The sequence below is a fragment of the Meriones unguiculatus genome, chromosome 8 (genome assembly GCF_030254825.1).
Source record: "Meriones unguiculatus strain TT.TT164.6M chromosome 8, Bangor_MerUng_6.1, whole genome shotgun sequence".
NCBI lineage: Eukaryota > Metazoa > Chordata > Mammalia > Rodentia > Muridae > Meriones > Meriones unguiculatus.
In genome coordinates, this window is record NC_083356.1 from 99692699 (window position 1) to 99707676 (window position 14978).

The 14978-nt window shown below is 42.6% G+C and overlaps 1 protein-coding gene across 26 annotated transcripts in view; it reads right to left on the reverse strand.

The window, feature by feature from the left end:
* Baz2b (bromodomain adjacent to zinc finger domain 2B) overlaps nucleotides 1–14978 on the reverse strand; it is a 288501-nt gene that overhangs the window by 54814 nt on the left and 218709 nt on the right. For 25 of the 26 annotated variants that reach the window (XM_060390226.1, XM_060390227.1, XM_060390238.1 and 22 more), the window contains 6 exons: nucleotides 10381–10581; nucleotides 9791–10186; nucleotides 3876–4476; nucleotides 2257–2544; nucleotides 1075–1135; nucleotides 342–450 (listed from right to left, as the gene is read on the reverse strand). In XM_060390226.1, the coding sequence (XP_060246209.1) occupies nucleotides 342–450; nucleotides 1075–1135; nucleotides 2257–2544; nucleotides 3876–4476; nucleotides 9791–10186; nucleotides 10381–10581 (1656 nt within the window). The remainder of the gene's footprint in view (nucleotides 1–341; nucleotides 451–1074; nucleotides 1136–2256; nucleotides 2545–3875; nucleotides 4477–9790; nucleotides 10187–10380; nucleotides 10582–14978) is intronic. The other variant, XM_021639091.2, reaches the window with a different exon arrangement.

Here is a 14978-nt window from a genome sequence, read left to right on the forward strand (position 1 = left end):
GGCTTCAGAAGTCCCCCACTCTTAGTTTTATACCAAAGCTGAAATGGCCCTTTGTGATATTCCACCATTCCGTTTCTGCTGAGATGCTGAACAGAATCCCATTTCCACCTTAGTTCTTAATGTTACAAGCCAGCTTTGAGGTGCAGCTAGCTTTCAGGAGATTATGGTTTGCATATTCCATAAAGAGCCTACATTTAGGAGAGCTATTTGGGTTAAACATATCAGACCCATACAAGAGACTATTCCGACCAAGGAAGTTCATCTGAGAAAGCAGTGCGTTTTCCCCCTGCATTAGCATGCTTAATCAGAGCCAGATGTATGGTATTCGGGAAGGTATTTACCTTTATGACCTCGGGGTACTGCCTCAGCTTCTTTCCACACGGAGCATAATAGGCCACTTCTCCCTGAAGGCGCCCACCGAAGTTCCTCACTCTTGTCTCTCTCTGCCAGCTACACGTGACAGAAATGGGTGTTACAAGATACTTGATTTTAATTAAGAGAGCCTTTCAAAAGTTGAAAACAGTTGCACATACATAAACCCGTAATCATACAACTGAAATACGTCTACTATTAAAATGACTTGGATTTTTAGCTAACACGGAACTGTCAAGTTTTACAGAGATCACAGCTGGAATTATTTTGAGGACTTAAGACATCTGAGTAGCACACACCAGCTGTAGAACGCCAAAAAGCCTCAAGTATGAAGAGCACACACTTTTCTCTCTGTGTCTAGGGCCCCGAGCACCCTGTCCAAACTGTTACAAGACCCAGTTAAAGGACTCTCTCCTTGAGTACATCTGCCTTTCCCCCGGCATCTTTCCCTGTCCCTTATTTCTGTCTTGGGAGCCTTCTGAGAATATCACTCCTTTCTTTTGACGGTGTCTTGCTGCTGGTTCACTGCAGGCACGTGAGCCCTTTTCAACCCTGCAATACCTTCATAGGATGAGTTTTTGGTAAGTTAATATTTTGCCGTTTGTCACAGCTCTTCTTCTCCACTATAACATGGAGAGGTGAGAGGAGACCACGTACAGACAAAGCGTGCGTGGACTGCGGAGGAGGCCCTCTGTTCCTTACCCATATTCCACAGGAAGACGAAGCTCGCGTTCATCTGGCGCTCTTCTCCGTTTGGATGGACCTGTAAGAAAAGTCAGGCAGCAGGTGAAGCACTCAAATGGACAGGGACAGTTTTCTGACAGTTCAGAAATTGATCTTTTAAAGTCCTAATGAGATTATTCGTGTATTTGTGAAAAGTGCGCTACTTCCAGTGCCTACTACCTAAGACAAGTTTTCCCTCCGTGGGCCGAGCACAGACACCGGGAGTTCTCCCCAACACTAGAGCTGCACGGCTTTTCTCTTACTCTTACTTACATTAGGAGAAAAGCCAACAGGGAGGGAAACAGCTGACAGAGGTCTTGGAAACCCACACACTGTCTTCTCTGGCGGTCTATGACTTCTCATACAGATGCTACAAATTTTCAAATTTGGCTCAACTATGTAAAGACAATTTCATTTCTATGTGCATATATATCTACAGAATAAAACAGTCCCAGGCCCTTAATTAACCAAAACCACACAGGAAGAGGATTGTAGTTATATGTACATTTTTAAAGGCATAATGTAGGTTTTACAATTACAAATATTAAATGAGTGGGACAATGGCTTTTTGTTGAAAATAAAGGCCAATGAGAGTAAAATAAATAAAACACAAGCAAAATAGTTTAATATACACAACCCATATTTTTTTAGTTCTGGAATGAGAATATAGAGTAAAAATACCAGATTGCTAATTGTAGGAATTTTTTTAATGAAAATGCCTAGAAGTTTATAATCAAATTTATAAAAAGAAATCAAATTTATAAAAAGATAATGTTATAGACTTTAGAATGCTGTTCACTAAAAAAAAAAATTGGACTATACAGTGAGTGGGCAGGCATTTCGTTGTCCAAATGAACATTTCACACAAAGCACACACACACAAAAATCCAAGTCTGTACTAACAGAAAGGATGAACATAAAACAAGAAAACATTCAAAAGTCAAGAGGGGTCATCAATTATAGTTATAAAACAGAAATCACAGGGAAAAGATTAAAATATCAGGCAAAGGAGTAAATCTTTTCAAAACATGTTTCTTAGCCAGTTTAAAATCCAGATGAAAATATGATGACAATGAGGTTCTCTCCAGAAAACTATGCAGGCAGCAATCCGCGCTGCAGTCTGACTTTCCCTTTACATCGATAAGAATAAAGTGTAGGTACCAGAGTGCGGGCTGGCCGTGAGTGCGGAAGAGGACGTGCCGAGAAAAGCAGGAGACGGGGGCTCAGCACACAGGGCGGCGGGGGCCGAGCCGGGGGTTACTGCTATGTGGAGGTTGTGCGGAGTCGAGGGAGCTGTGAGGCTGACAGGGGGGCTTTTGGCCGATGAGCTTGTTGGATTCAGGTTTGCAACGGCTTTCTCTCCTTCGGTGTCGCTATCTGATTCCTCCTGGTCTTTCTCATCGTCGTCTTCCGAGGCCTCCGAATCGGATTCTGAATTAGTATCTGATTCTGGGAAGGAGAGAAGCACTACATTACAAGCATTACATTACAACTAGGTCATGACCAACCACCTGCAGTTTGCACCTACGGGAGTATTTGAGAGTCAGTATTTGCGATTTAGGATTCAAGAAAGCCATTTCCCAAGGGGAAGTGTGAATGTTAAGATTACTATTTTATAAGCTATTTGAGTAAAGTGTTATGGAGACTACAGTTCCTCAAATCTCTCTTAAAACCATCAGTTTTTCTTAACATTTGAATCATAAAATAGTTCCCACATGATACTATTCACATTTCAGTTCTACTTAATGCTTTCAAAATTAATTTCAACTTAATAACGAAAATGCAGGGAAGAAGGAAAGCTGACAGGGCCCAGGGTATTTGGCGTCTCCTGTGCTCAGCTTCCTCTCCTGGAGCTACCGTCAGCTTTCTATCTGCAATTCTGCATTAAAAAACCAAGTTTCAAGGGAGTGGTTTTAGTTCCTTGTTTTGCTTTCTTAGCTGTAGCTTTTCTACTCAGGTAAAGACCTCACCAGGCTTCACGAGAGTCACAAACTGTGCTCAGAGGTAACTCAAAGACAGAAATAGCTGGGAGGACAAGAGACGGGCTGGGGGAGGCAAGCCGTCCCGGCCGTGAAGTCTGCATGGTAACACAGATGGCAGCACACACTCCCATAGTCAAGTGATGTACAACACTGGATTAAGCTCTAGGTAAACACAGGAACGCACCAAAGAGGTGCCCACAACAGCACCCAGGTACCATTATTTGCTCTGGTATTATTGCCTGCACTGGGGTTAATAAAGCTAATTTATAAAAGCTATGAATACTGTATTCCAGGCTGACCTCAAACTCAGAGATCCACCTGGCTCTACCTCCCAAGTGTTGCGATTAAAGGTGAGTGCCACTACACACGGCTCACAATCATCATCATCATCATCATCATCATCATCAATTTTGGTTTTCAAGATAAGGTTTCTCTGGTCAAAGTCAGAGATCCTCCTGCCTCTGCTTCCCTCTGCTGGGATTAAAGACGTGTGTCACTGACACCTGGCTCCAGATTACTTTTGAAAGGAATAACAACTGTACCGTGAATAAATGGTCCCAAATAAAGCGGTGATAAAGTGTGATTCAGGCATCCCCATTGCCACTTTATATTTGGGCATTTAATGCCAGGTGACTGACACTAACACTTAACTTAGAATTTCAGTATCACTTACTTTTATGTTTTATCAGCGATAAGAAACAGTGAATGTCCATGGTTTCAAGTGTGTAAATTTTCTTTTTTAAACATTTTGGTTCATACACTGACAAGCAAACTTTAAATTTGAAAACAGAAAATAACCTGATTGGCTGTCATCAGACTCGTCGTCTTCATCATCCTCTTCATCTTCTTCCTCATCGTCTTCCTCCTCGTCCTCATTTGAATCCTCCGAGTCTTTACTGCTCGGAATGTCTGAATCCGTTCCTCTGAACTGTTCCACCAAGGACTTGGCAGGGTGGGGGAGATGCTGCGCTTTCAAGGGGGCTGGGCTGCTGCTTACGGCTTTCTCCTTCCCCTGGCTGTGCAGCACGGGAGAGGCGGAGGGCAGCGCCGGAGTCTGCGTGCCAGGAGTTCTTCTCCCACTGGTGCTCAGGTTGACAGGTGAGGAGAAGGGGCTGCTGCTGGCAACACTTTCATTAGTCTTACTCTGTATTTTAGTTTTGGTAGTGAGCGCTAAGGGAGCTTCTTGAATGACACTTTGAATAACTCCATTTGGTTGGTGATTACCTAAAAGTGCATTTGTCAAAAATGGGTTAGGGTGGTTGTTTTCTAATGGTTGTTTTGGATGTGCTGGTGAACTAGAGGTTGCTTTTGTATTGGACAAAGCTGCAATAACCTTCTTCAGGCTCTTTGCTGTCTCCTGTTTCTTCACTTGAGATGGGAATGTCTGCTTATATTGTTCCTGGTGAGACATAAGTTAAAAACAAAATTAGTCAGGCCAGAAAACAAACTTAGTTTGCCTCTGTCATTATCAGAATAGAGCCTCACAGAGAAACTTAAACCACGGTGTGCAGGGGCTGGGAAAGGACTGCCGGCAAGGACAGCAGGCTGGCGAACCTTGAGTAGATTAAGCGTATTCACACCTGCTTTCGTTTTGACCACTCAAAATTCACGTATTTCTTGACTGTTCCCTTTCTTAACTGTTGCTCTCATTTTAGCAATAATCCAATCCTGAACACCTAAAAATTGACCCTAAGCAAAAAAACAAAACAAACAAACAAACAAACAAACAAAAAACCAAGTAGTGTATTACCCAGTCTTTGGATTCTCTCATTTAATATTACTCAAATTTAGGCCACGCTGTTAATTCTTCCTATTCAACTCCCTATAAGTACTACATAACAGCACTTTGCATTACATTAGTTTTCTTTGATTAGCTTCCAGGGGCACTGCCAACCTTCCAAACTCATGGAAATTATGTCATGAGTAGTCACTGGCTGACCTTTCCACCTGGACTTGACTGCTGCTAAGGACAGAATCATGTCACACTTTCCCTACTCCCACATTTTTCACAAGTCATTTGTCTATAAGAAATACTTCAGACAGATCAAATACTGTCTGAAATATGCTTCAAGCTCTAACCCAGGAGCTTTCCGCATTTGCCTTGGTCAGAAGCATTCCCTACTCCATCCCGGGTGCTCTCTCTGACTGATACTCAATGACATACTTGTTGCTTTGTTTTCCTCTTTTTTGAGACAGAGTATCATTCATGTAGCTAGGCTGGCGTTGAACTCCTGATTTTCCTGCCTCTAATTCCCAAACTCTAGGTAGGATTACAGCATGTGCCCTAAAGAATTGGCTCTCTAATTTTGCTTAGTTTAGGCAGAGCTCTATGTATAATGCTTTAAAGAGTTAATTCTTCAGTTGTGGTGAATTTCTGAGGCAGGAATTGCCATTTGTGGTCTTCCTGAAGCATTCCTTACAACCCTAAACTAGAAACACACCTGAGACTAAGATTAGATTACTAATGAATACTTGACATAGAAAACCTTGTTTATTCTTGCTTTTGGATAGAATCTCATTCTATAGTCCAGTTAACCCTGGGACTCATCAATACCTCAAGTGTCCTCTGATTCTCTTGCTTTGGCAGGACCAGGCTGGTCTCCAATCAGAGAGATCTGCCTGCCTCTGCCTCCCGAGGGAGGGGATTAAAGGTGTTTGCCACCATACACCTTAACTTTGAAAATTAGCGGCTGGAGAGATAACTCAGTGATTAGGAGCCCTTGTTGCTCTTGCAGCGTGCAAGGGTTCAGTTCCCAGAATCTGTATTGTGGTTCATAACTACCCAAAACTTGAGTTCTCTTCTGATCCCCTCAGGTATCAAGCACAAATGTGGTGCACAAGCTCTATCAATACAGGCAAAACACTTACACAGAAAAAATTAAATTAGTCAAATAATCCTTTGTAATCAAATGCTACTACATTCGTACTAATACAAAACCTCACAAAGCCTTTAATTAGTTATTTATTCACTATGTCCCTTTTCTGTTTATACTATGATTCTCAGATAAAATATTTTTATAAAACTAAGATATAATTTTCTGGTAGAAAAATCCAATCGGTTTCATCTCTTAGAATGTACCTGTCATATAATAAACCTTTTACAAACATGTTTCCTTCTCATACTGAGCCGAACGGTTCCATGTCAGAAAAGTTTACACTGTTCATTCATATTTCAATTTTCAGGAACTGCTCCTTGCAGCTGTGATTCTAAAGATTCTCATACCATAAGTTTATACCCACAGGGTTTCAGGATTAAACAGTGACTATTGCATTTGTATTTCAAAGCTACCATCAGTTAATCTTAAGAGTATATATATATTATCTCTTCTGATGTTAGGACAGTGTCTATAACCAGTGGCTACAATTGCTGTGTTACAGCGTCAACCATCCACATGGCAGTGGATGGGGGACAGGCCTGAAGGGCTGGCCTACATCTAAGGTTGCACTTTGTTATCCCTTATCTCATCTTCAACAAATAAAAAAAAAAAAAATCCCCCAGGTCAGACTTGACTTACATAGAGCTATCAAATTCTATCCAGCTCTATCTATAATCAAACTTATAATTTAAATTCCATGTTCACAATGTAGGCACTGAAGGAATCAATGATAAAAAAAAAAGTCAAGTTCGTAGACTAATGAGACTAAGGATAAGGTCGATGAATTAATAGCAGGTAGCATGGAACAAAAGTGACTGTCATAAAAAAATAAACAAAAGTCAATATGTTATAGTGCTCTGTAAAGAAACTATTTCAAAAAGAAGTATTGATAAAATGTTCTGAAACACAGCCAGGTGTGGTGATGCACACCATAATCCCAACACTCACGGAGGCGGGAGGATTTCTGTGAGCTTGAGGCCAGCCTGGTCTACAAAGTGAGTCTAGTTTAGCCAAGGCTATACAGAGAAACCGTATCTCTAAAAAATGAAAAACCAAATGGATGAATGTTCTGTAACACTAACTAAGGCGTGCAGATAACATCATTTCGAGCTGAATCTACTATGGGTCTACGCGCGGGGCTGGAGAGGTGGTTAGGAAGCTCAGTGGTACAAGCACTTGCTGTTCTTGCAGGAGACTCGGATCTGGTTCCCAGAATCCACATGCAACTCCAGTTCCAGGGGACTGGATGCTTCTGCAAGTACCAGGCATACACACACGTGTGCAGCATGCACGCATGCGCGCACACACACACACACACACACACACGCACGCACGTACACGCACACATCAAAGAAAAAAGATGTCTGTTCAGATAAAATATTTGCAATTAATTAATATCATTTCAATAGCTTATGTATTCTTTTGGGATGAACTCTAGAGAGTTAGCACATAAATTTTTAGTTACGATGCTTGTTTTAAATCCCTTTACCCTGAAGTTTCATTAGATAAAGCAAATAACTTTGAGTCTTACATAGTTCCTCTACGTGACTTAGTACAGAAATAGGGCTATATGTGTAAGATCCTACCTTCACTTCACTGATTACGTAAACATGTAACTCATTTACTAAGTGGCTATCCAATGCCATGTAACTGACTGTCTCCACGGGTGGTGTACATGTGTGTCTGTACACATTAGAGAGCTGCTGCACACACAAGAGGCCAGAGGAGGACGCCGAGTGGCTGACTTCCTTGGTTGTTTCAGGCTTTGCGACAGGATCTCCTGGTGAACCCGGAGCTAGGCTAGCAGCTGGCGAGCCCAAGCAATCCTCCAGTCTCCACCCCCCACAGAGGTAGGGCTGCCCACATGGACCGCGTCTGGCTTTTTATGTTGGTGCCGAGAACCCAAACTCAGGTCCCCATTCTTGCACATCAAGTGTTCTCACCCGGGATCCGTCTCCACAGACGGGGATTCTTTTATAGAGGTATTTAAAGCAACATGTAGGAAACCGAAAGCATGTAGTTATTTGGAATAAAGGTAAAGTCTGTTAAAGCTCTGTGTTCATTTGTCTGGAAGTGAAATAATAAATTAATAAAAAGTTTGAAGCCAAACAGTGTAAGTTTCAATTTATTCAGTTTGCTCCTAGGGAGTAGGTCATGTGATGTTGACGACACTTTGTAAAGTTTGATATTATACTCTGGTGTATTGTTCATTCTATTTAGACTGGTGGTTATTGAATCTGGCCACACATTTCAATGATCTAGGAGGCTTTTTAAAAAGTCACACATGCTAGTCTGAGTCTGATTGAATTACTCTGAAAAATAATTTTCTTAAACTTTACTAGATGTTCTAATTCATAACTTGACCTCAAAACTTATTCAAGTCATCAGAGGAATTGATAGAAAGGAACATAGTGGATTTTTCGTCTTCTTTTTTTTTTTTTTGGAAAACAAAGGCAGCCTATTATATTGTTAAAAATGAGGATTCCAGGGCTGGCGAGATGGCGTAGCAGATAACAGGGACTGCCAGTAAGCCTGACAACCTGACTTTGAATCACAGGACCATCATGGCAGCCGAGAGTACTGATTTCCACATGTTACAGGGCTCATTTTTCTACTGATTTCCACATGTTACAGGGCTCATTTTTCTGTCTGTCTGTCTATCTATCTATCCATCCATCCATCCATCCATCCACCCACCCACACATGGACATGCACCTATACCCCCACCCCAAAAAACTCACTGAGAATGTAAACAAACAAATGAACAAAAAGGAATAAGGATTCTAGTACATAGAACACACATTTGGATTCTAACTCTACCACTACTGAGCAGTGTGGTCCTGTGCAAGTTGTTATACAAAACTGACTCCTTCAATTAACTGAGTTACATAAGATTAATTCCATAAATCTCAAGTTTATCACCTGTGAATGGAGCTAACAGCATTAGTAATACTTACAGATGATCTTAGCTAACAAGTAAATGCAGATTGGCACTAAAGAAATCAACAGCCAGAGCTGGGGAGATGGCTCAGAGGTAAGGCTGCTGGCTGTGCAAGCATGGGGACCTGCGTTCAAACATCTAAAAGCCACAAAAACAGTCGGATACGTTCGCCTATCCCCGGGATGTCAAAATGCTAACTCTGGTAGAGCGAGAGAAGGAGCTGGGGATCGCTGGGCTGGCGGGCTGCCAACCTCGTTCTAGGTTCTGTGTGAGACCCTATCCCAAAAGCATGAAGTGGAGCCTGACCTGCACATCGATCACACGCACCACAGATACACAAAGTTAAGAAGGCACACCAACCAAACCGTGGCTGCCTCGGGCGTTAGAGTAGGCAGAAATATAGGCGTACAATACTGTAGCAGTGCTGGAAAAGAGATTTTAAAAACTGTTTACACTTAAAAATCTGTAAATTCTAAGATTAAAGGGAAGACGTTAAGAGTTCATTTCTTCAACACAGAACTAAATACTAAACTAAAGAGTCATTAATTTTAAACAAGAATAACTCTAATACATGTCTTATTGAACCATCCCCCACTCCTACTGAGATATAGTTAGACGGGGCTGGGTTGACACACAGCAGTCCCTTCAGGAGCAGGTGAAACAGGCACATACAAGGCCAGAAAACCAGAAAACACATTCAGGGGTAAGTAGGAGACTGAACCCGGGTCTTCCTCTACCGCTGAGCTTCATCCACAGCATGAAATCTCGTTTCCTCTCCTGGAGGAGAAAATCAAGCCCAGTGCTGTGCTCCACCTCTGGGCATGTGCTCCACCCATATAACCAAGCCCCGCGCGTTTCCAGCAGGAAGACTCTTGTGTACAGAACACATGGCTTACCCGTTTGGATCGCAATTCACTGGTCAAAGAACTAGATTCTTCGGAGGTATTTTTATTCCCTGCTTTAAGTACTTCGGGAGAAGGAACTGTGAGTTTCCTGTAGGTTTCCTTTTTGGCTTGATTTACCAAGGACAAAGGTTTCACATTCGACACCAATCCCGTCGACTGTATCACACTGGTGTGTTTGTTCACAGATCCCTCCTTTGCCTGAGAGCTTTGGAAAATAAATGGAAGCTGCTGTGACAAAACCTGAGGCTGCTTCTGCTGGGATTGGAATGATGAGTGGGTCTGGGATTCAGACACAAGAGGTAATGGCTGGTGTATTCTTTTTTCCTGGGCTTTTTCAGTTGCTTTCTGTCCGTCTGCTTTCGGGTCTGAAATACCATGTAATAGCACCTGGAAATAAAATGTAATAAACTTGAAAAAGTATTCTAATCACTTATGGCAAAGACATAGCACAAAGCTCGCTATAACATAACCAAATGCCCTTAAACGTAGTGTTTTGTATGAAAAGCTGACCAGGCTGTGAGTCAAGATGAAGCCTCTGCCTCCTCACTGGGGATGAGCCCTGCGCACGCGCACAACAATACCTGGTTGCTACTTTTGTGTTGTGCTTCAGTCTCTGAGTCAGAGTCATCCTCTTCACTCTCCTCAATACTTTGATCTTCTTCCTCTTCCTCTTCCAGATCGTCTGAGTCACTACTGCTAATGCCTTCACTTGAGGTGTCTGACGATGTGCCTGAATCACTATCACTGTTGCTAGAACTTTCCATAGCCTTCTTCCTCGGTTTCTGGAGAAAGAGCCGTTATTTGGCAAGACTATCCTTTTGAAAAATGTCAGGGTTCAGGAACAGGCATGCTCTGTTAATTTTCAAATGATATCCTCAACATTAAAACACCATTTTAGAAAAGAGAAATTATTTGTCATGAGGGTTGTTTTATTAATCAGCTTAACTTATCTGACAGGAAATCACCAATAGAAAGTAGAAGTCCTGACCTGGCTAGTCACTGAATGTATTTCTACCATTAATCTGTTTAGAAAAAAAAAATAAAAATAAATTTATATGGTGTGGAGAGGGATTTTGTAACCTAAAAATCATTCTTATATTTTTCTATTCGAACTATTCAAACTACATCAAATAATTCCATTGTGTTACTTAACATGCAAATTGTGTTCCTATGCATAGAGTACAGCTTTCACAGTAGATACTGTTACATGTGGACAAGTTAAAATATAAATATTGTACATATGTAGATTTATTTACATCAAAGCTGTGCTTCGAATACTGCAACTTTCAAAAATGCAGTTCACAAATACACAGATTTACTGTGGGATTTAGTGTGAGCTATCTCTCTCGACAGTAGGCAGACAAACCTGACCTAAGATATGTAAAACTACATTTTCAAGTACCTACTAGAACTATGTGCCACTGCAGATCTCTGCATGGAGGAGACTCGATCTATGCTCACAGGAGGAAAAGAAATTCTTAATAGAAAAGAATCATTTGCATCCAGTACTGAGGGACACAGAGAAGACAAGGCAGACTGCAAAACACTACAGAGACGAGGAATCGAACCCTGTATAAGAGTGTGTCGGATCAACTCAGTACGTGGAGGCAGAGGCAGGAGGATCTCTATTAGTTTCACACTATCCTGATCTACACAGTGAATCCAGGCCAGCCAGGGCTACATCGTGAAACCTTGTCTTAGGGTGGAAGAATTTACATGGGGTGGGGTGGGGGGACTATTTCTACACTACTTAAGATTAATGGGAAAAATTATTGAAAGCTGTCAGAAAAGGATAATATAACAAGTCTATAGAGGGTCTACAAAGCAAGTTCCAGGACTGTACAACAGCCAGGGCTGTAATACAGAGAAACCCCATCTCAAAAGAACAAAACAAAACAAAAAACAAGGTTTGTGTGTCATATGTTTAAGAAATAGCCAGAAAGCTGGGCATGGTGGCATAGGCCTGTAATCCCAGCACTTGGGGAGGGAGAGGCAGGAGAATCTCTGAGTTTGAGGCCAGCCTGGTCTATAAAGCTAATCCAGGGCAGCCAAGGCTATACAGAGAAACCGTATCCTGAAAACAAAACAAAACCAGAAAAACAAACCGAAAAAAAAAAAAGAAAGAAGGAAGGAAGGAACGAGGAAGGGAGGGAGGGAGGGAGGGAGGAAGGAAGGGAGGGAAGAAAGGAGCTAGAAGGGCTGGACAGCTGGCTCAGAGGTTAAGAGCACTGGCTGTTCTTCCAAAGGTCCTGATTTCAATTCCCAGCAACCACATGGTGGCTCATAACCATCTCTAATGAGATCTGCTGCCCTCTTCTTGCCTGCAGGCACACATGCAGCCAGAACACTGTATATTCTGTAGATACTGTATATAATATATAAATAAATCGAAGGAGGAGAAGAGGAGGAGGAGGAGGAGAATAGCCAGAAAGGGTGGATGCCTGTAACAAAATAGTACTTTCAGGACATGGAAGAGCATCTGCGAGCATGATTAGAAGTGGTTGTGACTGCTCAGACAAGACCTGCGGAAGAGCAAGCCAGCAAACTCCCAGAAAGGATGCTGGAGGGGAGTTCCACCCATGCCTGAGAAGCTACTGGCAATTGATGGCCACTGCGTGAGGCAAAACCACTTTTCTTAGGGATGTGGTCAATGAAGGATTATTCATGTTCCAACACATGATCCTACACTCATACAGGCAACAGCTCATTCAGGGTAATGAAGAGGACGGGAGAGGGGAAGAAAAGGGAGCTGGAGGGAGGAGATATACCAGCACGAGCAAGAGCATGCATCAGCAAGCTCATAAAGTTGGGAGGGCAATACCAGAGAAATGGAGGAGGGAGGGATGGAGAAGATAGACTGGATTCGAACACATTAGAGGAATGTATGAATAGTGAAAATTTAGTAAAAAGGAATGAGTACTGGATGAAAAGATAAATCTTGAGCAGAACATGAAAGAGCACCATTATACAGTTATGCAGCAATCATAAAGCTGGTTGACAGGAAGCGTGACCAGGAAGGCTGTTGAAAGGATAGAGCAACACCACTAAGGGCAATTTGTAGCTCCTCCCAGTCACCTCAGGAGCATGCACTGATACACGAAGAATGCAGTATTGGGAAAATTAAAAATCACAAGTTTCGGTCCTCACAAAAACACAGATTCTGCACGACTCTGGGGCTTGGGGAACAAAGGACAGAAACCTCCTTCTACAATGAGCCGCCAAACTGAAGCTGCAGCCACAGCTTCCGCAGGCAGCTTCCATCAGGGCACCGAGCACGCCGTCATTCCCTGTGGCGTCCGCCTCCTTCTCTCAGGTGATGAAAACTGATTCTGGGTAGTGTGTGAATAGCAAGGTGAGAAAGACAACAACACAGAGGCCAAAGGGAAAGGACGGTGATAATGCTGAATCTGCCATTTGGCAGAGGATCAACTTCTTGGCAGTCGGTATCTGTTACGAGTTTCTAAGCTTATACACAAATTGTGAATCGAAGCTGAAATGACCACCTCTGGCTCAAAAAGGGCTAGGAAGCAAGGAAATATGGCATCAACAAATAATTTGGCAGAGAAAAACCATTTCAATGCTCATACTACATGTACAATATAGATACATACACATGTATGTATACATAATTTTTCCAGACAGGCTTTCCCTGGCTGAGCTGTTACTCACTCTGTAGACCAGGCTGGCCTCAAACTCAGGGATCCATCTGTTTCCCTCCCAAGTGCTGGGATTAAGGGAGTGCACCAGGATGCCCGGCTGCAACTTATATTTTTAAAGATAACCAGGGACTGGGGACTATGCCCCCTCCAAGTACACAGATGGTGGTGAAGAGAAGAGTCCATTCAAGAACAGGAGGAAAGACTCACAAACACTCTATGTGATTCTGATGGAGGTGCTCACGCAAAGCATGTACTGACATTGTAGAAAGGATCGGATCACAAACCCCCAGGGAAGGCAGGAGACAAGTAGCACAACCACAGTGGCACTGAGAAAGCAGGGCAGAAGTAGGTCTGGATGGCATCAACTTTATTTCTAAAGTTCCTAGGAATGTAGTGTGTGTTAGATTTGCAAGTTAATTATGTAATTTTTACATAGCTTTCACCAAAGCTTCTTTAAAAATCATCTTGAGTTCATAAAATGATCAAAAGACAGGTGACTAATTTTATTCCATCTGATCTCAGAGAGTTTCTTAGAACTGCCTTGAACTTTCATTTCACTGGATACTTTTTTCAGTGGCAAAACAAAGACATGTTCAAGGTTATTATCTGCTATGTTGTAGGTGCTTAAATCTGTGGGGACTCAGGAGATGAGAACATTTGCTGGTGACAACAGGAGACAGAGACCAACATATGAAACATGAAACTATTTTGAGTGGTAAATAACCTTTACAAAGCGGAAGCACTTGACAACACGCGCTAGAGGTGATGGCAAGGATTTTGGTGCTATCATCAAGCACCTTGTGATCTGGGGCCCGAGGGAGGGCAAGCACCCTTATACAGGACAGGAGGGACAGCCATAAAGAAAGGCACCAACTGGAAACACACTGGGTCAGTTAGAGCACAGTGAACCAGGAAGGAGAGGCAGGAGAGAAGGATGGCTGAGCCAGCAGGCCTCGCCTCAGAGCAGCGGGCAAGTACATGTTAACATGGGTGCAGCAGACACGCTCGGAGTGTCAGGACAACCGCCTTCAAGTCCACAGGGAGCCTGCACTGGTAACGCAAACATCTGAGCATTTGTAAGTTCTCAGCTTAGCACTAGTATGTGCATTCGAACTGGCACACGATTATCAGAATCCACCTTCACACACAGAAACACCAAACCCATAATAACAAATCCTAAGCTGTGAGATGGGCAGGAGCCAACTGAGCCAGACAACCCACATGATGGAAAAATGGAGAACGACTCCCCAAATTGTGCTCTGACTCCACACTTTGTGGAATGGGCACAGGCATGCACAGGCACACGAGTCTGTTTCAGCTGCTATGAGTAACTAACCTACAAGTTCATACATTTGAGACTCTTCATTCAAAATCGTTTAATCATTTAAAAACTTTTCTTTTTTAAAGATGGCACTGGCTACCTAGGACAGAAATTTCTGTAACTGCAACGGGCTATATGTCTACATATTCTAGTCTGAACTGCATGGGTTCTAACGATCTAGGCAAACTGCAGGGGGAAC